The sequence below is a fragment of the Tribolium castaneum genome, chromosome 5 (assembly GCF_031307605.1).
Source record: "Tribolium castaneum strain GA2 chromosome 5, icTriCast1.1, whole genome shotgun sequence".
NCBI lineage: Eukaryota > Metazoa > Arthropoda > Insecta > Coleoptera > Tenebrionidae > Tribolium > Tribolium castaneum.
In genome coordinates, this window is record NC_087398.1 from 15,925,850 (window position 1) to 15,949,624 (window position 23,775).

At 31.0% G+C, this 23,775-nt stretch overlaps 2 protein-coding genes across 7 annotated transcripts; one reads left to right on the forward strand and one right to left on the reverse strand.

Annotated features, from left to right (window-relative positions):
- The first annotated feature begins 10,206 nt into the window (after positions 1-10,206).
- LOC103313802 (uncharacterized) lies at positions 10,207-12,633 on the forward strand. Of its 2 annotated transcripts, XM_008197992.3 has the most exons (9): positions 10,223-10,440; positions 10,520-10,641; positions 10,702-10,749; positions 10,808-10,879; positions 10,937-10,996; positions 11,059-11,152; positions 11,206-11,673; positions 11,727-11,843; positions 11,904-12,631. In XM_008197992.3, the coding sequence occupies exons 7-8, from the start codon at positions 11,420-11,422 to the stop codon at positions 11,728-11,730; spliced, it is 258 nt and encodes an 85-aa protein (XP_008196214.2). In that variant the 5' UTR covers positions 10,223-10,440; positions 10,520-10,641; positions 10,702-10,749; positions 10,808-10,879; positions 10,937-10,996; positions 11,059-11,152; positions 11,206-11,419; the 3' UTR covers positions 11,731-11,843; positions 11,904-12,631. The 2 variants fall into 2 exon arrangements, 1 of the variants encoding a protein (XP_008196214.2); XR_010334216.1 differs by having other exon boundaries at positions 10,207-10,440; positions 11,303-11,843; positions 11,904-12,633.
- Positions 12,634-18,012: 5,379 nt separating this feature from the next.
- LOC107398426 (uncharacterized) lies at positions 18,013-23,531 on the reverse strand. Of its 5 annotated transcripts, none has more exons than XM_015982460.2 (3): positions 22,920-23,531; positions 18,965-22,421; positions 18,013-18,859 (listed from the first exon to the last, which is right to left on the reverse strand). In XM_015982460.2, exon 2 carries the CDS (start codon positions 21,964-21,966, stop codon positions 19,099-19,101), a length of 2,868 nt encoding a protein of 955 aa, XP_015837946.2. In that variant the 5' UTR covers positions 21,967-22,421; positions 22,920-23,531; the 3' UTR covers positions 18,013-18,859; positions 18,965-19,098. The 5 variants fall into 5 exon arrangements, 3 of the variants coding, with proteins under 3 accessions (XP_015837946.2, XP_064212747.1, XP_064212746.1); XM_064356677.1 differs by having other exon boundaries at positions 18,013-18,246; positions 18,691-18,859; positions 18,965-23,531; XR_010334184.1 differs by lacking the exon at positions 18,965-22,421 and having other exon boundaries at positions 22,920-23,525.
- Between the last annotated feature and the right edge of the window lie 244 nt (positions 23,532-23,775).

Here is a 23,775-nt window from a genome sequence, read left to right on the forward strand (position 1 = left end):
TTTGTGCGCAGGATATCAGCGTACTGTCTGTCCTCCGCTTTTACTATAACTTTTTCCGTCTGCACATTGTTTCTATTGCTTGTAAATTTGAGCCTACTCTTTTTATTCGTTTTGGGAATGATTATTTGTTATTCTTTATCAGAGCCCCGAAATACATAGTCCGTACATTTACGTATATACATATTATCTAGGTTTCCAAAAGCGGCTATTTTAACTTGTTTTGTATCTTGTATTATTGTCTCATCTTTCAGTTTTTGTATGCTTTCATATAGCTTAGCAATATCGTTTACGCCGTCTTCGTTTATCTGATACGGTATCACGTATAAAATCCTGGAAGTCGTTTCTTTTCCTCCTTTCTTTAGAATAGTCTCCATGTTTGTTTTAATATACTCAACATTACCTTTTCTAAGCTCTTCTTTCATTACCGCTTCAATTTCTGGGTAGTTATATTTTAAGTTTTCCTCCACTGTTTTAGTCAGTGTCTTATCTGGATTTATGATGATAGCAGCATCTCCTCTTAGTTCTTTTAGCGTCTGTAGTTCTAATAAATCAGTGTTTTTGAAGCATTTTGGTGGCCACTTCTCATTTATTACTTTTTCTAAGCCTGTCCATCCTGTTTCCTCTTCAATTGCAGTTTCCACTTTCCTGTATATTTCTTCATTTCGTTGCCAGACTTCTTGCTTTATTTCATTTTCATCAGCTTGCACCCCGACATCTTGGGTGTTTATATTTCTTGTGTACACTTCTTTATATTTTTCCTCTGTTTCATTGTTTTGTTTATCCAGTTCTACAGTTTTAGTTTTTAAGTCACTATAGCTTGCTTGCAAAACAGCCATTTTCCTCTTTAGGGTAGCTGTTGTATCTACCAACTGTCTTGTAATTGCTTTTATTTCAGTCTTTGTTTTAGTACTTTGTCTTACTTGCATTTTAAGCTTTTCGACCTTTTTGTTTAGATTTTCCATTGCAGCAATTACAGCTGTCATTTCTTTGTCGATCCCTTCGACTTCATTGCTTTCACGCACTTCTCTTTTCCTCTTTTTTTTTAGCGGACTTCTTGTGTTTTTTTTTTCAGTAGAGCATTTTCGTGTTCATTATCTTTCTCGTAAAGTCTAGATATTGAGCTTGTAAAAATCTCTTCATCTTGCCACTCGCCTTCTTGCATGTTTGTTACTTCAGGCTTGCTTTCTTTAGGAGTGTCAAAAACATTTTCAAAGTTTTCACTTTGCATTAATTCGCTCTTGCTTGGCGGTGTTCTTTGTATAGAGGAACGCCTATTGAATGGGTCCGGTGCATCTTCCCAGCTGTATCCTTCAGCTTTAGAATTAACGAGTAGTGCCTCCCCCGTATCCGTCGAGGCAGCGTCTGTCAGCTCAGACGACGGGATTCCCTCTTTTAGAGGACCCGCCCGGGGATTATTTTTGCTATCCGCCATATTCATGTTAAGGGCATTTTTGTACCTGAGTCTTTCCCTATCCTCAGTGTCCGTAACCTGGAGCCCGGTCCATCGCCATGTTGTTGCTTTCCCTAATTCCATTTTTCCCCAGAGTACCAGAATCTTTTCCATGTCCATCGCCAAGTCCGTCATCAACCGTTTGCGCTATTTGGTCCGCGGTGGCTATTTTATTTTACCACTACCCACCGTCATCCGGTTTGGGCATCCCCCTATCCGCCACCCGGGGACGCGCCCAGTAGCAGTTTGGCTTCTGCCCTGGGATTATTATTATTATTATTATTATTATTATTATTATTATTATTATTGTTATTGTTATTGTTATTATTATTATTATTATTATTATTATTATTATTATTATTATTATTATTATTATTATTATTATTATTATTATTAGTATTTTTATTACCATTAATATTATTATTATAATCCGATTATAACTTTTGTATAGTAAAGGTTTTTATACCAGTTTTAAAATGAGTGATTAAACCTTATATTTTGTCTTATAGGAACATAAAGTATCAGTTTGGATTAAAACAAGTTTAGACAAAAACGGTTGATTTTCGACAATATTTTGCTTTGAACAAGAAAACTTATATTGAACAGACTAAAAACGTCTTATTTTAGCACAAACCAAAAAAATTGCGTTATAGTCTTGACGAGAACTGTTAATTTCAAACGATTCTATGCTTTGAAACGAGTAAACTTTCACTGAACAGAGGCAAAACTGATACAAAATGCGTTGGTTTGTGTCCGAATACAAAGTTTTCAGATTCTTTAATGTTAGGTTTGCTGCTTCTAACAAAGAATCAACGAAAATATTTCGTTTTAATACAAACTGCAATATAAAATGTCTTTATAGGACAAAACTTGATGTTTGGCATCTGTTTAATAAAAATTTACTTGTTTGGAAGCATAGAATCATTCCAAATAAGCTATTCTCGTTGAAACTATAATGTAATTAGTATTTTGTGCCAGAATACAGCGTTTTTGTTAGATTTATTAACAATTTAGTCTATTTTATGCAATGAAACGAATAGGATTAGCTGCCTTTATCCAAAGTGATACATAAATTGCTCTTTTATGCCAGAATTATACTTTTTTAGTCTCTTCGATGTAAGTTTTCTTGTTCAAAGCAAAAGATCGTCTAAAATAAGCCGTTTTTGTTTGAACTGACGAACAATTCGTACTGAGAGTCAACAAAAATAATTTGTTTTAATCCAAACTCATATTTTTTGTTCATATAAGACAAAATATAAGGTTTTGCATCCGTTCATTAAAAATATATTTGTGTCGAAGCATAGAATCGTCCGAGATACGCCGTTCTCGTCAAGTCTTTAACGTAATTCGTTTTTTTTGTGTCAGAATATGTGGTTTTAGTGACGTTTTATAAAAGTTTGCTCTTATGTAAGCAAAGAAACAAATAGGATAAACTGCTTCTATTTAAAGTGATACATAATGAGCTCATTTGTGACAGAATACGACGTTTTCTGTCTGTTTAACATAAGTTTTTAATAATAATAATAAAAATAATAATAATAATAATAATAATAATAATAATAATAATAATAATAATAATAATAATAATAATAATAATAGTAATAGAAATAATAATAGTAATAAAAATAATAACAATAATACTTTTAATAATAAATTTCCTTCTAAATCAAAGATTAGTTTTTCCATGCAAAAATGAAGCTCATTTTGTGTTATATGAGCGTTTTCTCATTCCTATGCAAGAGATCATCTGTGATCTGTGTTTTAAGGCAATGTAAGCCATTTTATAGTTTTTAGGCAAGAGATTGTCTAAAATTAATCACTCATTTTAAAACTGGTATAAAAACATTTATTATACAAAAGTTATAATTGGTTTTAATAATAATAATAGTAATAATAATATTAACATTAACAATAATAATAATGATAATAATAATAATATTAGTAATAAAAATAATAATATTAATAATACCTTTAATAATGAATTTCCTTCTAAATTAAAGCTTAGTTTTTCTAAGCAAAAATGAAACTTATTTTGTGTTATATCGGGTGATTCAAAAATATGTGGCATAATTTTAACCACGAATACCCCTCTACAATTAAGAATAAATAGGATAATATTTACTGACCCACCACAAAAAATTGGAAAATTACAATTTTTCAAAAATTGGTATGGAAAAATGGTTTTTTGAAAATATTTTTGTTACCGTTCATGCGATTATTATGAAATTTTGCATGTCAAGAGACACAAAGACGCTCTTTGATATGGTGTAAATGGAAATCTTGTAAAAGCTATACATTTCCGGTGACAAGGGGGCCCTTCCAGTTTTTAGGTGATAACTCAATTTTTCGGCCTATAAACAGGTATTTTTGATACCAAAAATCAAAAGCTCAATTATTTTTTAATAAAAAAGGAACCCTTGCTTCATATCGCCAAAATGTACCGTTCTCGAGTTATTTGGGATTAAACTAAACTCTACACCGCAGTGCAGAATTAAAAAGTATAAATTTTGAGCGTACCATTACCTTGGAAACTGTCGACTAAGAATGACACAGCTGTCATTGCTGTCACATTTGATGTCAATTTCATTTAATCTAAAGTAAAGTTTGATTATTTCTTGATGATAATAGTTAAAGACCCGATTATGTGTTGGAAGAAATAATGCATGAGCTAGCGGTAGCCGTCCCGGCATCACAACTTGATCTGATGCCACACCACCAGAAAACGATTTTCCCTCCAAATCGCTGTTTTTATCAATATTTCAATACTTGCATTATAAAACTATCTATAACCTAAATAAAGGATTAAAACGATCAGAGACCAAGAACATAACCTCAACTGTAACAAATCACAAAATAAAATCTTATCAACCATTTATAGTACCATTATTGCAATTTTTCTTTAATAAGAAGGTAATTTAATCCACAGGTTGTTGAAACCTGCAAAGAATAACGCACGGTTTAATGTTTATTTACATTTTTAAAAATTACAAGAACTTCAACAACAATAAGCATGAAAGCAACAAATGCCGCTAGCGCGCTAGCTGGCGCCTGTGCTATTTTTCGTAAGCGCGAAAAACAAATCATAAAGTCATAACAATAAAAAAATTCTTTTAGTATTTGGAAATGATGCCCTGATCACCCCATACTGGTAAGTCAGTTAAAAAAATGATCCAGGTTATTATTGTTGTTTAATAAAAAAACATTGACTTCATCATTCATATTTTCTTTGATATTCGCGCTTATGAAAAATAGCACTGGCGCCAATTAGCACGCTGGCGGCATTTGTTTGTTGCTTTTGTGCTCATTGTTGTCGAAGCTCTTGTAATTTTGAAAAATGTAAATAAACATTAAGTCGTGCGTTATTCTTTTGTGGATCAAATTAACTTCCTATTAAAGAAAAATTGCAACAATGGCATTACAAATTGTTGATAAGACTTTATTTTGTGATTTGTTACAGATGAGGTTGTGTTCTTGGTCTCTGATCGTTTTAATTCTTCATTTGGATTATAGTTTTATAATGAAGTATTGATAAAACCAGCAATTTGGAGGGAAAATCGTATTACGGTGTGAAACCCTTGTGGTGTAGTCTCAGATCAAGTTGTGATGCCGGGATGGCTATCGCTAGCTCATGCATTATTTCTTCCAACACATAATCATGTCTTTTACTATTATCATCAAGAAATAATCAAAATTCACTTTGAATTAAATGAAATTGACATCAAATGTGACAGCAATGACAACTGTGTCATTCTTAGTCGACAGTTTCCAAGGTAATGGTACGCTCAAAATTTATACTTTTCTATTCTGCAGTGCAGTGTAGAGTTTAGCTTAATCCCAAATAACTAGAGAACGGTACAGTTTGAAGACATGAAGCAAGAGTACCTTTTTTATTAAAAAATAATTGGGCTTTTGATTTTTGATATCAAAAATACGTGTTTATAGGCCGAAAAATTGAGTTATCACCTAAAAACTGGAAGGGCCCCCTTGTCACCGGAAATGTATAGCTTTTACAAGATTTCCATTTACACCATATCAAAGGGCGTCTTTGTGTCTCTTGGCATGCAAAATTTCATAATAATCGCATGAACGGTAACAAAAATATTTTCAAAAAACCATTTTTCCATACCAATTTCTGAAAAATTGTAATTTTCCTATTTTTTGAGGTGGGTCAGTAAATACTATCCCTACTATTTTCATTTTTAGAGGGGTATTCGTGGTTAAAATTATGCCACATATTTTTGAATCACCCGATATGAGCGTTTTCTTATTTCTATGCGAGAGATCATCTGTGATCTGTGTTTTTAGGCAACGTAAGTCATTTTATAGTTTCTAGGCAAGAAATTGTTTAATGTTAAACACTTTTCTCTAAACTGGTATATAAATATTCAGTATAGGAATGCAATGATCGGTATTTAGTAATAATAATAATGATAATAGTAATAATAGATGTAAAAGTAATACAAATATTAATAATGATTACAATTTTAAAAAAATAATAATAATAGTAGTAAAAACCATAATTGTTATTATTATAATTTATTGTTTTTAAAACTAGAAGTTTAATTTTTCTGAGCAAGAATAAAGCTTATATAAGTGTTATATGAACGTTTTTACATTTCTATGAAAATGATCATTTATAATCTCGGTTCTCAGTCAAAATAAGTTATTTTCTTGATTTTATGCAAGAAATTGTTTAATGTTAAGCACTTTTAGCTAAGCTGGTATATAAACATTTACTATATAAGATAGTTATAATCGGTATTTAATAATAATAATAGTAATATTAATACAAATAATAATAATAACGATAATAATAATAAAAATAATACTAATAGTACTAAACTTGCTTATAAGCAAACGCTTAATTTTTCTAAGCTACAATAGCTTTTTATCTGTTTTATGAGTGTTTTTTTTCTTAAAAGCAAAGATTCGTCTGTGAACAGATATTCTCGGTAGTCATTTTTTAGTTTTAAAGCAAGAAATTGCCTAAGAAATGGAATAAATTTTTTCTCAATAATAATTTATTATTATTAATTAATTAATCTAATTAATAATGTTTAAATTAATAATATTAAACCGATTGAGTGAGGTTGGTAAATAAAAATAAAAATTATTAACAAAATTATATTAGAAGATTTAATTAAGGTTACAGTTTTTTGGTTTTTTGCTTATATCTCGAAAACAGTTACTCCTATCAATTTTTATCTTTCTACCAAAATTAAAGCTAATAAAATTTCCTACAAAATAGTTAATTGGATTTATCTTGTAGGACTGACCATAAGCGAGTTATGGGGTTGGATATAAATAATCTTTAAAAAAAATTGCTTTAAAATAAAATGTTTAAAAAACTTAAATTAAACTAAATTAATTGTGTCTAACACTTTAGTAGAGGAGAAAAGAGGAGACATGGAAGTCGCTAAAGTCTTCAGAACTGTCTTAAGATGCTGCATTTTCGTCTTTGTTCGAAACATTTTTTACCAAAATTAAAGATGATGAAACTTCTTAGAGAAAAGTTCTAGCCTCATTGTTGTAGGACCAACCGTAAGCCAATTACTTGCTTTTAAAGTTTAGTGTCTACATTACACTATATAATTAAACATTAGTATACCATAAGTATTTATATGGCAATAGAGCGTGTAAAGCATCTCCCAACTAAAAAAATGTGCAAAATAAGAAAAAAAAAACTTTATTTTCTCGGGTTTTCCAGTTGAAGACCCCAATTCAACATCCGAAGATGACTCAGAAGATATGATAGAATGAAATGTTGGACTCAATGCATACAGTTTATTAAAAAATGTATTCAAAATATATATTCATTTAATTATATAATAATATTTGACTAAACAAAAATGTAATTCAGTTTCCAATGTTTGAGACGATGACGAGAATGTAGCACCTAAAGACGACTCTGAAGACTTTAGTGACTTCTATATCTCCTCCTTTCTCCTCTAATAAAGTGTTACAATAACTTTAATTTATTTTCAGTTTTTCAAATATTTTTTATTTAACTGTTTTGTAGAAAATTTTTTCAGCTTTAATTTTGGTAAAACGACAAAAATTGATAGGAGTAACAGTTTTTGAGATATAAGCAAAAAACCAAAAAAACCTGTTACCTTAATTAAATCTTCAAATATAACTTTATCAATAATCTTTATTTTTATTTACCAACCTCTCTCAATCGGTTTAATCTTAATAATTTAAACATTAGTAATTACATTAATTAATTAATAATAATTAATTGAATTATTCTGATTTTTATATATTCTACCCAAATTATTTTTGAGAGAAATTTTTTTCTATTTTTTAGGCAATTTCTCGCTTTAAAACTAAAAAATGACTACCGAGAATATCTGTTGACAAATGAACCTTTGCTTATAAATAAAAATACACTCATAAAATACATAAAAAGCTATTGTAGCTTAGAAAAATTAAGCGCTTGCATATAAGCAAATTTAGTACTATTAGTATTATTATTATTAATGTTATTGTTATTAATATGATTATTACCCCAGTCAAATTAGACAAATCGTTCAAAAAAATTTCCAGATAGTTGGAGTTTTTTTTAAAGATTTTTTTACACTTGGGTAGATGTATACCAAAATTTCCTGAGGCTGGAGGGCAAGCTCGAAGTTTAATTGAAATTTGATATCAAAACTCGATTAATGACAAATTAATATGAAATTAATGACGTAATTAATTGAATGACTCATCTATTGTATCTAATATAAAGACTTGCGTTTCGACTCTATTTCCCATTTGTGTCTTTGTGGAGTTGATCTCCAGATGTCGTGTTTGTGCAATCTTTGTTACTGATTCAAGGTGAGTTTTTTAATAATAATTTATTTTTATAAATTATATCACATTGATCTTTGATAGATGACTTCCAAACGTGTGTCACCTCAGCGTGTTCGCTCAAGATCGAAACGTTCTAAGACTTCTGATGTGTTGTATGAAACTCCTGGTGAACCATCTCCAATGTCTCAAGTGTTGCCGCCGCTTCCTCCAGTTGTGGTCTTTGATATGGACTCTGTGATTCCGCCATCGCCTCAGCCTGTTTACACTAAGGGAGATTCGATAACCCCTGACGACTGGTACGACAAAGCCATTAACCAAACCCTGGTCGACGTCGCCGAGAAAGTTGAGAAGAACGAGACTGAGAGAATGGAGCGACAGATGACTAACGAAAGGTACCGCCTAGTCCATGAGACTGTTTACCCCATTACAAAGTCTGGCAGCAAATTTCTTTCGGTTGGAGTTAAGCCTTTGGCTGATTACGCCCTCACTTTGAAGATTTATAATCCTGAATACACAGCAGGTATTTGTTTTACAGTCGAGACTTTTGAAGATTTTTTAAATCAAATGGAGAAGAAAAGAAATGAGATGATCTCTATTCCAGAGGGTCAAATATTATGTATGTTGAGTGATTATGTTGTTGTAATGTGTAAGCGTCAAATTTTACAATTTTTACCGTGTAGTACAACTGTGTACAAATCTTTATTTTTGTCTTGTGATACTGTGAACATAGTTTTAAATATGGGTGAACATTTGATGAGTCTCCTTCATTCTAGAAGACTCCAGTGTAAATTCTATCCTTGTTATCAAAAATTTATAAACTAAGTAGCATTAGAAGTTATGGAAAAAGGTAGTGAGGATTTTAATCAAAAATTGTTTGATGTAATAAAAAATAGTTATGACGAAAATGGTACACTTTATGAAATTGTATTAAAATTGCCTGTAAATATTAAACACGATGTCGATGCTAGGATTAAGTATTATAGAAAGCACAACGATTATGATTGTTTGTAATAAATAAATAAACAATAAATATGTTTAAAATATTTTTCTTTTTTCCCATACCTATGTAAAACCAGACGACAACCATTAAGCGATTAAAATTGTGAAAGCCGATAAAAAACTAAAATGTCTAGACTCAAAAACATTTCTACTTTGTTTGCTAAATATCTGTCTACGAAAAGGATGAGACGAAAAGTCGCTACATCAGATTGAGTGATTATAAATTATGAAAATGGCTTTGGGGAGGTGTAGCAAGTCATTAGAAGAGACTAGACATGTCTAGACACAAATTTTTGTGAACAAAGTTTCTATTTGTTTGCTAAATAAATTATAAGTTTTATATAAATTACGATTACAATTTTGCGGAGAATTTGTTTATCACATATAGTATAAATAAATATAAATAAAATTTAAAGTAGTGTCTGTTTGAGTATTGCGTGTGAGATGATGATGAGTCAAGGCGGTGCTAGGGGATTAAAGGATTACTTTTCGGACCCGGAAGGCCGAAACATCTAATGAAGCAAGAATAATGTGTCTCGACATCAGCCGGTTATGGAATAAATTTGTTAAAAGGCTTTTCATTAATTAACAAAATTAATATAAAAACCGCGAAATATTTAATTATTGCCTAAATTCCTTAGTGAAATAAGATGGTAATTGTGTCTAAACACAAAATCGTTTATAGATAATAATAATAATAATAATAATAATAATAATAATAATAATAATAATAATAATAATAATAATAATAATAATAATAATAATAATAATAATAATAATAATAAAAAATAAAATTTTTAACGAATATTTCCGGTTCAGACACGTTTTCAAAAACGCCGACGTTTAGGCGCCTGGTGCTTAAAGTCATTACCGACAATTCTAGCTATATATAGGGTTGAAAATTTAGAAAATCTCATAACGTTTTCGTGCTTTGCTCGACGTAAACTTGTGCGTGACTTTGTTACATTGAGTGTTTGTGCGTTTTTCAAAAAACATGGATAGTTTCAAGATCTTTATCGATACCCTTACGGTTCCGGAAATTTTTGCAATGTACAGGCAAAGAATGTTCCGGCGGTACGGTTTATTAAAAACGGTAAAAGATGTGCTAAACGAAAAAATTATTTTTGGTGGTCTGGTATTGATACCACAATTAGAAATGATGTATCGGCAACTGGCAAGGGAACTTCTGTATTTTGGTAAGTACTTTTCCATTATGATTCATTATCAATATTGCATGTATTGTTGATGATTTGAATATAATAATAAATTTTATAGAGCAACGTAACATGGCCAGCACAACGCCAACACCAATTTCGCGAAGAAAACTTGCGGCGTCGAAAAGGCCTCGGGCTGTAATTGAATTGAGCGACGACGATGACGACGCGTTAGTAAGAGAGGTAACGCTTTTTCTTTTTTCAACTTATCTTCAGTGTTATTACGAATAAATATATTTTTAGTAAAACCGCAAAACCAGCAACCTGAAGCTAATAAGTCGACTACAACATGTAAGTTATTGTATATTTTGGAAAATTAATAAATTTAATTGAATTTATGAAATTATAGTGCAAAGAGGCGGTGGAGCCGAGGAAGTACCAGACTATCAAAATCCTCAACCGTCGACATCACGACAAAACGGTAAGACAATTGATTAATGTTTTTTTATTAATTTGTTAACAAAAATTTTATTTGTAGATGGATTCAATGACAATGAGTTAGCTGAATTATTCAGTAGGCTGGATGAGTCAATAGCATGTAAGTTATTTATACTGTGTTAAAATATGTAATATAGCTAAATTATCATTTCTAATACCTAGTGCAAAATGGTGAAGGCGGTGCTGGGGACGGTGGAGAATTACCGCAAATTGTGAGAAATAACCAGGCAGTAGTAACGACTCCTCAAAAAAAACGGTAAGATACATTCATATCATTATTGTTGGTTATAAAAACCAATACCTGTGCAGATGAATCTCTTCGGTGCTATTTTAATAAACTTGACGAAACGGAGAATTTCATCAAACGTTTTAACCTAACATCGAGATGCATTAGATTAACTTTTAGGGAGTTTGAAGATGGCGCAAAGGAGAATCCGATGGCATACATAAAAGTAATACATTAAAAAAATGGTGTAATAACAAGTTCTAATTATGATATGTTTTTTGGAAATGTGTTAACGAAATGTTGGCCTACGTTGGTCAAAGTTGTATGGGAGACGACATGGTCGGCGTTATGATTGAAAACGAAGAGTTTCCTGACAAACCCATTGGCATCAGCTTCAGGAAGTACAGGGAGCTAACAGCCGCTGGTATGCTCAACGTAATCGCGAAGGTACTTCAGAGCAACGCCACCTTCTTCACCAACGATTTGTTAAGCATCCGATTCGACCAAGTATGTCTACCCGTAGGTCAAGGTTTCAGGGATAAAAACACCCGGTATGTTACATTTGAGGATTTTAGTGTCAGTAAAAATAGCATTTTTGTAATAGATAATGAGGATAATAATTTATGTTTAACATAAGTAGATATGCTGTGCCGGTTCAAATTCACTTCGTCTGCGCATGCGCCATTTCAGGGATTCCAACCATCAGCCAGCTTATGCACTGGTAAGTCTAATTTAAGGTATTGTGTCATTTATAACTTAAAGGTAATTGTTTATGTTGTAGAGGATATGGTGACATGTCCCTATAATAACCTACATAGGCTAGTATGGCACAGGATGGCCAAACACATTTTTAAGTGTCACAGAGAAGAGGACGCAAAAAGAAAAAGAGAGTCCGAAAATAAACAAAACGTAGAAGATCAGACAGAAAGTTGGGATAACGGAAATTATCTTAATAAAAATAAACAAAACGCCGAAGATCAGGAAGAAAGTTGGGATAACGAAAATTATCTGACTGAAAATAAACAAAACGCAGAAGACCAAGAAGCAAGTTGGACTAACGAAAATTATCTAACTGAAAATAAACAAAACGTTAACGATCAGGATGAAAGTTGGGATAATGACGATTATCTGATTGAGAATAAACAAAATTCCGAAAATGAAGAGGAATGTTGGGATAACGAAAGTTATCTTATGTATTAATACAGTATAATTGTGGAACTGTGAAATAAATAAGCTAGAAAATAAAAAAGCATTTATAAAACGTAGTTTTCTTTGGTAAATGCCCTGTATAATTAAATAAAAGTAGACTCATATGAGATCTAAAACAGAAACCTGTTCCCATTTCCTCATCAAAAAGTATGTGCCCTTTCTCACTGTTTACACGCAAAGTTTCACCTGTAGTCATTACATCCTTAAATGGGGTTGGAAAATATTTGAATAGTGTACTAGCATAAATTTGTCAAAAAATTGTACAACAATTGTACTTCAAAATCATCGATACAATCTAAGCCCAAAACGGTATTAGGATCATAATAATAAATTTGTATACTTGAGGTAACACTTATTATTCTTTAATCAATTTACGAAATTGAATCTTACTTTTAACACAAGTTTCAACTGGTTCAACATCTCGACCGATATGAAGTTCCGTGGAGACCATATTACCACGATATACAATATTCAATCAGTATATACGATTACTTATGATCCAGTTTGGGGGATTTACCTGCTTTTTTATTTAATTGTAATTAAAGACTGAAATCCAGCCGTTATAGTTTCTTATCGAAAGAAATGTGATTGGGTTTCAATTAAAACTATAAACATGAAAAACACTCGTCACCGCCGCCCACGCCATAACCGCTTACACCTTTATCACATGCCTGCTGCTGGATACTTCACGCTGTTGCAACTTATATGATCCTGATACATTCTCTTATATTTTCTTCATTAAATGGACCAAATTAAGGAAACCAAAAAGGCTTAATTTATATTAATCATGTCGTAGGCCAAGAATTGTAATATTATACATAATATAATATAAACATTGACTCATCGATCCGGAAATAAGTGTGACATCATAATCTAAAAGCAACCATGACATCATGGTAATACCAAAAGGGGATTCCCATACTGACGTCATAATCCAAAAATAACTATGACATCATGATACAAAAATTGCACTGACATCGGGGATTCATATAATTTTCAATGTGGGATTCCCCAACGTGACGCATGCGCATACAAATTCAAACCATGACATCATCATCCAAAAATAGCATCAACATTGGGGATTCCCACGAAGCGTTAGGGCCTACCTTAATGAGTCACAATCTAATAATAGCAATGACTTATCGATCCAACAATAACTATGGTATCATAATCTAAACTTAGTCATGATGTCATGTTCGAAAAATAGCAATGACCGTAGGGATTCCCATAATTTTCAATGTGGGATTTTCCAGAAGATTCTTATCCTAACGTCATGATCCAAAAATAGCCATGACATCATGATCTAAAAATAACTACAACATCAGGGGATTCACATAATTTTCAATGTGGCATTTCCCAAAGTGTCGCATGCGCAGTTCTTATCCTGACGTCATGATCCAAAAATAGCCATGACATCATGATCTAAAAATAGCTACAACATCAGGGGATTCACATAATTTTCAATGTGGGATTCCCTAAAGTGACGCATGCGCAGTTCTTATCCTGACGTCATGATCCAAAAATAGCCATGACATCATGATCTAAAAATAGCTACAACATCAGGGGATTCACATAATTTTTAATGTGGGATTCCCTAAAGTGACGCATGCGCAGTTCTTATCTTGACGTCATGATCCAAAAATAGCCATGACATCATGATCTAAAAATAGCTACAACATCAGGGGATTCCCATATTTTGCGTCGGGGGAATCCCTGAAATGGCGCATGCGCAGACGAAGTGAATTTGAACCGGCACAGCATATCTACTACATCAATTCTGTGGTCCAGGAACCAAACTTGAAAAACGACTAGAGCGCGGAGATCGTGGTATTAATAAATTAGACGAAGCGTGCAGAGAACACGATATCGCTTATAACGAACATCAAGATTTAGAAAATAGACATAAAGCTGATCGTATTCTACTCGAACGCGCGAAAGAGAGAAGACGTGCCCCTGACGCTTCTATTGGTGAGAAATTTGCTGCTTTAGGAGTTTCAACAGCAATGAGTGCCAAATTAAAACTTGGAATGGGATGTCCTAATAATAAAATGCAAAAACATAGAAGACGAATTGACAAAGTGAAGAAATCAGGAAAAGGATTAATTAAATTTAGTGATTTAATAAGTAAAGCGAAAAACACATTGAATCATGGAAAATTTGATGATATGAAGAGTGCCATAGGTGCAGCAATAAAAGCTGTAAAACAGCTTCGGGGAAAAAAAAAGGTACATCCAAAGAGAGTGATTTCAGTACCGAAGACAGGTGGTGCACTGCCTCTTATTCCAATATTTGCTGCTTTGGGGGCTCTCGGGTCTTTGGGTGGTGGTGCAGCAGCCGTTGCCAGAGCAGTCAACCAGGCGAAGGTTGCTAATGAACAACTTAAAGAAAATAAACGACATAATCAGGCAATGGAAGCGGTTGCATTAGGAAAGAACAAAGATGGAAATGGTCTTTATTTGAAACCATATAAAACAGGTCTCGGTCTTTTTTTAGATCATTCAAAATTTCCAAAAAAATACCGATAAAGCTTCCTAAACGTCCTCTTACTGATGTAGATCTGTGTAAATATTGTAAAATGTTAAAAATTCAAAATTTTAGAGGTGTTTTTATGAGAGATTTGTTGCCTAAAAATGTACGAATCAATGAATGTGGTATATTAAATTTAGATGATGAAAGTGGTAGGGGTACTCATTGGACAGCTTACGTAAAACGTAGGCGAGAAGCTACATATTTTGATAGTTATGGTAATCTTCAACCACCACGAGAACTAGTTAAATATTTAGAAAGCAATGGACCATGTAAAATCCTGTACAATCATGAGCAAATTCAAAAATATGGTACGGTTAATTGTGGACATCTATGCCTTCAATTCTTGTACAATAATAACAACTACAAATGCAAGTGATTCTTTGATTACGTTTCGTTCTCATATTACTCTGCAAGGTGAAACGTAGTTGTAACTTGCTGTATAATCTAAAACCTTGCAACGCTCACAACGACCTTTCAAAAAATGTGCGTATCAACGTAACAAACAATCGGTTGTAAACGGAGTATTTAAAGACGTAAAATTATCAGAGACACTCAGTGATAGTATTCATTACCTTGTGATCAGCAAGGTTGTTTAATACGTGCTACCTCTAGTGACCTATATATCAGTGCAATAAAATGTCAATGACATTTACTTTAACTGGAAACAGTTCAATTCTAACATCTGAATATAGTCCATCAATAGCATTAGAAAATGATAGCAGTTATGTAATTGGATTAACTAACTTAGAAACTTATAATTCATTTCCAAATATTGATCACACCAATAATAAATTCTTTTATGTAAGTGAAGATAATGAAGAGGTATGTATAGAAATACCTGAAGGATCTTATGAAATTGATGATATTAATACATATCTTAATAAAGAAATTGTTAAAAAATATTATCATATCCAACAACACGATGAAGAAAAGAATAGCAAGAATAATGTTAATCCCATAATACTTGTTGATAAAGATTCTACTAAAATAGTTGATAGTAACATTCATGAAAGGAGAGCACCTATTTTATCAATAAAATCAAATACAAATACGTTAAAAGTAGAAATCAAATCAACAATAACGATTGATTTCACTAAAGAAAATACCATAGCCAGTATATTAGGCTTTACATCTACTGTATTAAAACCTAATGTAAAACACATCTCTCCTTTGCCAGCTAAAATTCATAAAGTAAACGCTTTATGTGTACATTGCAATCTGGTATCGTCTTCATATAGAAATGGAAAAGCAGTACATGTTTTACATGAGTTTTTTCCAACTGTACCTCCCGGGTATCGAATTGTAGAAGCGCCAACCAATGTAATCTATTTACCAATTAATCGAAATGAAATTTCTTTATTGGTACTTAAAATAACTGATCAAGATGGAAATGTAGTCAATTTTCGTGGTGAAGCCATCACGGTAAGGTTGCATCTTAAAAAGCTCCTCTCAACATAAAACCAAAAAAAAAAAAATTATGGGATTAGTTTTTGATTCCTACCGTAAACGGTTTAATGTCAATAAAAATTGTATAAATACGTCAACAAACATTAAATCACTTAGTCGACATCGTAGACTAAAACGATTAACATCGAAAAACAAGAACTTTCTTAAATCTCTCGGTTTTACTGTATTAGTGTAAACTAAGTGTGCGTCTATTATTACGTTGTGTATTTAAATAAATTTCCATAATGAATTTTGAAATATTAAATGTAAATGAAAAAGCTGTTTTTGATACATCAATAAGTTATGCTGAAAAACGTACGCATCAACCATACGCATCCACTTCTTTCAATTTGAATGATGAAATACGATTACCAATCGAACATCAAGATGTATATACACTTCCTTGGTTGAGTTCATTGTATATTGAAGGAAAAGTAATCGCAACAAATGATAAACATGAAACCATAATTTCACCAAACGTTAAATTTGCTAATAATGGTATAATGTTAATGTTTGATGAAGTAAGATATGAGATTGCTGGTAATGTAGTTGATAGAGTACGAAATCCTGGTTTAGCATCAATTATGAAAGGTTATGCAACGTACAATACTAATGAAAGTATTGCTCTTCAAAATGCTGGATGGTTTCCCAAATCTCCATCAACAATTATTGATCAAGATTCTGGATACTTTAATGTAGTTATTCCATTGAGACTAATATTGGGCTTGTGTGAAGATTTTCGAAAAATAATATTGAATGTTCGCCAAGAACTTGTTCTTGTTCGAAGCAATACTGATCTAAATGCTCTAGTTGTTAACGATGAAACAGTACATAACGTGAAAATTAACATTTCAAAAATCTTTTGGAAAATGCCTCATATAACAGTTTCGGATGCAGAACGATTACGTCTAATTGATACGTTATCAAAGAATCGTGAACTAGATGTTCCCTTTAGAAGCAGAGAATTGCATGAATATCCTCTGTTACCACAAACTCAGCGACATACATGGTCTATTAAAACATCAATCGAGAAACCACAATATATATTTTTCGGACTTCAAACTGATAGAAAAAATCAACTTTCCAAAGATTACAGTCAATTCGATCACTGCAATTTGAGAAACGTTAAAGTCTATCTCAACGACGAAATGTATCCATATGATAACCTAAATTTGAATTTTAACAATAATTCCTTTGCCGCATTATATGAAATGTTTATTGAATTCCAAGCATCATTTTTGGATAAAGTGGGGGAACCAATCTTCACGCCTGAAGAATTCAAGACCATTGCACCAATAGTAGTTGTTGATTGCACCAAGCAGAGTGAAATGCTCAAAAGAAGTCCTGTTTCCATCCGACTCGAGTTTGAGACCAGAACCAACATACCAGGGAAGACGACAGCTCATTGTCTAATTCTACATGATAGAGTAGCGAAATATATTCCAGCTCAAGGTGTTATTCGTGTTGTGTAGTGTGCTAATTTAAAATGTATCCATTTATTTTTAGTGTTATTTATTTTTGTGTTTTGTTTTCTCTAATGTATGCTTATCTTCGATATCTCAAGACTCTCTCAAGATCGGCACCTCAAGATATTGTTAATACAATTTAGTGTAGCTACTAATTTAATATTATTAATATCTCTTTTGTTTTTCATCTTAGATTTAGTTTTATTATGTATGATAAAGTTGTTTAATAAAACACATACAAAACTTATACATTGTTTTATTTCACAAAACTGCAGTACATTATACAGGTTACGTAAGTATACATAACAAATCGTAGGTATCTTTGTAATCTGTCAATTTCATGGAAGGCCAACGTGCTGAATCTGCTCCAGTAGTCCAGCCAAGATGTGCTTCAGGATTTTCCTCACCCTTTCTAATGTTTTTCTTTAACCAATCCAAAATGTCCTGATGTCTTTGATTCTCCAATGGATTAAACTTAAAAGATAAATCAAACAGAAACAAAGTTCCAAAAAATGATCTTAATGGTTTATAATTAGCTAAATAAGCAGCTTCACAAACAAATGTATTAATACATTCATTTATAGTTTTATAATTATTTTTAATGTTTTCAACAAGATAATATTTTGAAAGTTCATCATCTGCCAAAGAATCTGAACTATTTCTTAACAATTCAAAAAAATAAAATTTAAACTGTTTAGTTTGTTTTGTTAGAATGTTATCCATCTCATTGAAATTAATGTATATTCGATTTGTTTGCTGTAAAAGATTCATTAATTCCTTAATATACTTATCCATCTCTAGTTTTTTCTCCACTAGCAAATATAGATCGATCAGTCGAGGTACTTCATATGCTCGTGCAAACCACAGCCAAGCGTTGTCTGAAATTATGCAGTTTGATTTTTTAAGAAGCCATCTTACCATAGGTTGTTCTTTGTGATACTTTTTTATTGATTTGTAAAGGTTGATCTCCTGCACATGTCGATATGCTTCATATTCTTCATATTCAATATGAAAACATCGATTTTTAATAAATAAGTTTTCTGTTGATTCTTCTTCCTGACACTGTTGATGTTCCATCTTGCTACAACTATCATCCGATTAGAATTGCACTGTCATATATACGTCTGTATGTATATAATATAAATGTTATATATGTACATAAGACAGTGCAATTCTAATCGGATGTAATTACCTTCTTTTTCTTCGTATGATCACTTTCCTTTATTTCACATTGGATTACCAAGTAGTAAATTTATGTATCGTTTCATTATTTATTTATTAATTTTTTTTTTTAAGAATTTGTTTCATATACCGCTCCTCTATATTTCACGTTAGATTAATAGCATATCCCCAAGGTCTTGTATCCGTAGTATTTCTTAATAATATGCGTTTATCATCATATGGACTTAAGACCACTTTTTCTTGTTTTATAGAATACACAGAGTGTTTTTTAGATCGAATGAGTCTTTGCGTGCTACGAAATATATCTAAATCGAATAAACATTTTTTATAATCATTAAATGTAATATGTTTTATTGAAGATTTTGTGCACCCTTTCGACTTTTTCACAAATTTTTTACGTTTTATAGCTGGACCTACTTCATCATAATCATGCTCTTCATCTTCAGTGTCTGAATCAACTGTATAGGAATACATTTTAGATCGAAGCCCAACAAATTCAAGCATAATTTTGCCATGATTTTCATCTTTCATGAGCCCTGGACATTTCTTATTTTTTAATTCAATATTAAATTTATTATCAAGTTTATAATCGGAAGTATCAAAGCGATGAATATCTTCCTTAATATTTTTATAAATATCTTCTGTCTTAAAATGATATATTAAACTATCGGTGTCTGTGTACAACAATTTTGCATTATTACCAAACTTATTTTTAATATAGTCATAATGAAATTCGTAAATAAATATTTTTGAAATATCTAAAATACAAAAACCTACATAAATTGGTTTATTTAGTACCACATTTAATTTATTCATTTCAACTATCGACATGTCTTCTTCAAATATAACAGAACTATGAAAATTGGGTTTTGAAATTAAATCGCGCATACCGTACCTACCATCCCACCTAGTTACAATTCTAATGTCTTTATGTTTACGTACATTTTCCATGCACTTACCATATATAGCATTAATCATTAGTTTAAAAAAATCTTTTTCAAATTCGTTTTGTGACTGCTGTCTTAAGCGTGTATTTAAATCTATATATTCCTTAAGCCATGGGCTCTGATTAAATGTTAGGACGCGATGTACTTTAGTAATTTTTAAACCAAGTCTTAAATACATTTTTAAATTGCGATAATGGACTATATAATTAATTTTTGGAAACAATGTTAAAAGCAATTTTTCTAATTTTGATTTGGAATTTGGTGGTTTTAAATGTTGTGGTGCTAAAGGTAGGTCACTGTGTAAATCATGTAAAGGAGTTGGATATTCTAAATCACATTCAATTATATAACCATCGTTGGAAGTATCTGATGTATTTAAAATTTCTGTAATGTTAAAGTCTTCTAAAAATCTAAAGTTACCATAAGGTAAATATTGAGACATTGCGGCACCATAGAGATTGTTGACATCAAAATACATGAGATATGAAAGTTCTTCATTTGAATTATATCCATCTTTCATGTAATGATTATTGGCTTTTGCGTATCTATTACTACACTGTGAAACACCTCCTCTAATACCCCGTTCAATAAACATTATCATATCTATATCACTTAATAGCTCTAAACATATTCCAGTAGATTTCAGCATAGCATCGAAAGTTAATCCTGGAAGAGTGAAGTAATGAAGTGGATCTAATTTATAAGTATTTAAACATGTTTCTCGAAAAGTTTCGAAAACATCAGCCAACAAAATAACATCAGTACGTAGATATAAATCACTATATTCTCCCAATGTTTGAATTTTAAATGTCTGCCACACAGTTTCTGCATGTTTATAACTATCTTCAGATATATTAGATTCATGCATTGTACTATAAAAATCTTTTTTTGATGGTAATATTGTTTCATTGAGTTTATCCCAGCTGTCAACATAGTCATATGGAAATACCCCTTTTTTTATTAATAAATTAAATTCTTCATTTGTTTTACAGAATTTTCGTGTTATTATTTTTTGTTCAGCTTTTAAGTTTGATGAAAGTTGATCAAGACTCTTAGACATAAAACGAAACGAATCTATAAATCGAAAAGTGACATTAGTACCTCCCACAGATTTGGAAAATGATATATATTTTTCTTTATTTATTGGTAGTAATTTAATATTACCGGCAAAAGCTGTTGACAGTTCTTTAATAATAAAATGAGCATCATATCCACTCAAATTATGGAACACAACAGGAATGGTATATGAATCTTGATAATTTAAATTACATCGTTGATGAGCCGGTCCTCTAAATTTTCCCGTTAAATGATTATGATCTCGAACTTTAATTTGATCTGATTCAATAGTTTTATTACAAATGTGACAAATATTGGACTCTTTATATGAACGTTCTTGATCGTAGCTAAGTTTTTCCATGGGTAATTTATTTTTAAATATTTTATCACATTGTTCGGCAATGTCTTTTAGTTCCTTAACAAACCACTGAATACAATCTTGATTACGATATAATTGAAATTTTGAAAGTGAGTCATCATATGAACACTTTAAGTAATAAGCTATACTACAAGCAATATGTTTTTGGTAAGGGATAGTTTTACTGTGAATATTATTATCAATTTGAGAACATTTTACCAAAATACTTTCGAGATCAGCATAAATTACAAATGACACTTTTTCCTTATAAAGATGATTTTTAAATTTCAAAGATGTATCGCGTGGTAATGACACTGAATACTGATTAAGCTTTTGACAGTGAATTTTATGTTTGGTTAGAATGTCTTCGGTTGTAAAATAATTTAAACATCGTTCACAAATAAATGTTTTATGTTCATGAGTAGACAACTGATGTGATAAAAGGCGAGATAAATGTTTAATCCATACAAAATGGTAATATAATTTTTTATTATGATGCGTTTCTTCTTCATCCATATTATTTGTTGGTAGCATGAGTAAATTGATTGTAGGAATATTCTTATCATTATTTTTATTATAAGTGCTTAAACGTGCCGGAAATATTTTATTTTTTGCTTCAATACAATATAAATTAATTGATAAATTGTTCATTATTTCAAATTTTTCAATATCTCTAATTGTTATTGGAAAACTTATATTATCATACCTTAAAACGTTTTCAAAATTTGGATATGATGATGTTCTGTGGGGATTATTTTTTACAGGATATAATGCAGACACAACTGACCAAAGAAAACAAAATTGATCATTATTTTGTACATTTATTATACAACGTTTTTTTTTAATAAAGTTCGGTACTTCCACAAAACTTGAATTATTTCCAAATTTTATTGGATCATATTGATTAATATTTACCTTTAATCCCAAAATTTCATATAACGCCCAACCACTATCTTTTTCAGCAAATGATTCTAATTTATTTAATATTACACTAACTACATTTTCATGATACCATTCTCTAATATTAGTTGTTGAATCTATATGATTATTTCTAGTTGCAAATGTTTTTAAATCTATTTCCAACGTAGATGGTTGTATGAAGTTACCTGAAAACACAACATTTACTTTAAGCATTGACTTTGCTAATTCTTTTTTAATTTTTAATACAAAACTTTTATATGCTCGTGTTAAAAATATTGCTGGATCTTTTATATGAATATTTGAAATAAAACCTGAACGAATTCTTCCTTTAAAACAAGAATTTAAATCCTCCCATAAAACCTTTTGACCAAATGTCTTTTTCGGTACATTTGATAATCCCTGACCAACTTTACTGCTTTTATTGTGGAGTAAGTCTTTTTTATTTTTTTTTAATTTGAGTCGATAGTATTTCAAATGAGCAAGACTGGCTTCCAAAGAATGTGGATTTTCATGAATGTTTGTTTCATGAATTTTATTGATCAAAGCTTTGCTAACTATTTTAACACTTCTGTTAATATATTTCGAAAACGAATTAATTTCATCTAAAGTTTTAATTTTACTAATGTATTCACGAATTAAATTTATAGAACGTTTAGCTAAAGAGCTCACTGTGTCAGACATACCTACGTTTTTTCACTTTTGTCACAATAATTATACCTATGAATTATCCACAACTTGTATTTTTACTATACGAGGAAGCACAAAAACTGTTAACAATAATTATATGAATTAATCACAACTTGTATTTTCACTGTATGAAGATTGTCTGAAGACTGTTAAAATTCACGCTTTCACCCTCATATTTATACTGATTAAATATTGCATCATGATCTAAAAATAACAGTGACCTCATGAACTTAAAATAACCATGACATCATGAACTAAAAATAGCAATGAAATTAGGGGATTCCCAATATTTCCGATAGGGGATTTACCCTGTTGTGATATTAAATGAAATAAAGATATGAGCATTCGTCTTTTGTAACACTATACACATTTCCGCTGATAAAGGGATACAAAATCAAATATACCTACGTTTGTTCGCACAGGCATCAGATAACACTTGCTGCAAATTTGCAAAATTTTTGCAAAATCAGCATTTTTTTGATATCGGATTACATTTTGTGCAAAGTCAGCATTTTTGGTATCAGATTACATTTTGTGCAAAATCAGCATTTTTTGGTATCAGATTACATTTTTTGCTGATGTCGACAAAATTTTTGCAAATTCAGCAAATTTTAGTATCAGATTACATTTTTTGCTGATGTCAACAAAATTTTTGCAAATTCAGCAAATTTTGGTATCAGATTACATTTTTTGCTGATGTCAGCAAAATTTTTGCAAATTCAGCAAATTTTTTGCAAATTCAGCAATTTTTTTTGATATCGGATTACACTTTTTGCTGATGTCAGCAAAATTTTTTTTTGTATAATCAGCATTTCCCACTCTATTTTACCCCCAAAATGGCGGATTTGTTTC

Excerpts from the sequence above, each read along its gene's own strand:
- LOC103313802 (XM_008197992.3), top strand. The coding sequence starts at position 11,420 with ATGTTGGCCTACGTTGGTCAAAGTTGTATGGGAGACGACATGGTCGGC.
- LOC107398426 (XM_064356677.1), bottom strand. The coding sequence starts at position 22,917 with ATGTCTGACACAGTGAGCTCTTTAGCTAAACGTTCTATAAATTTAATT.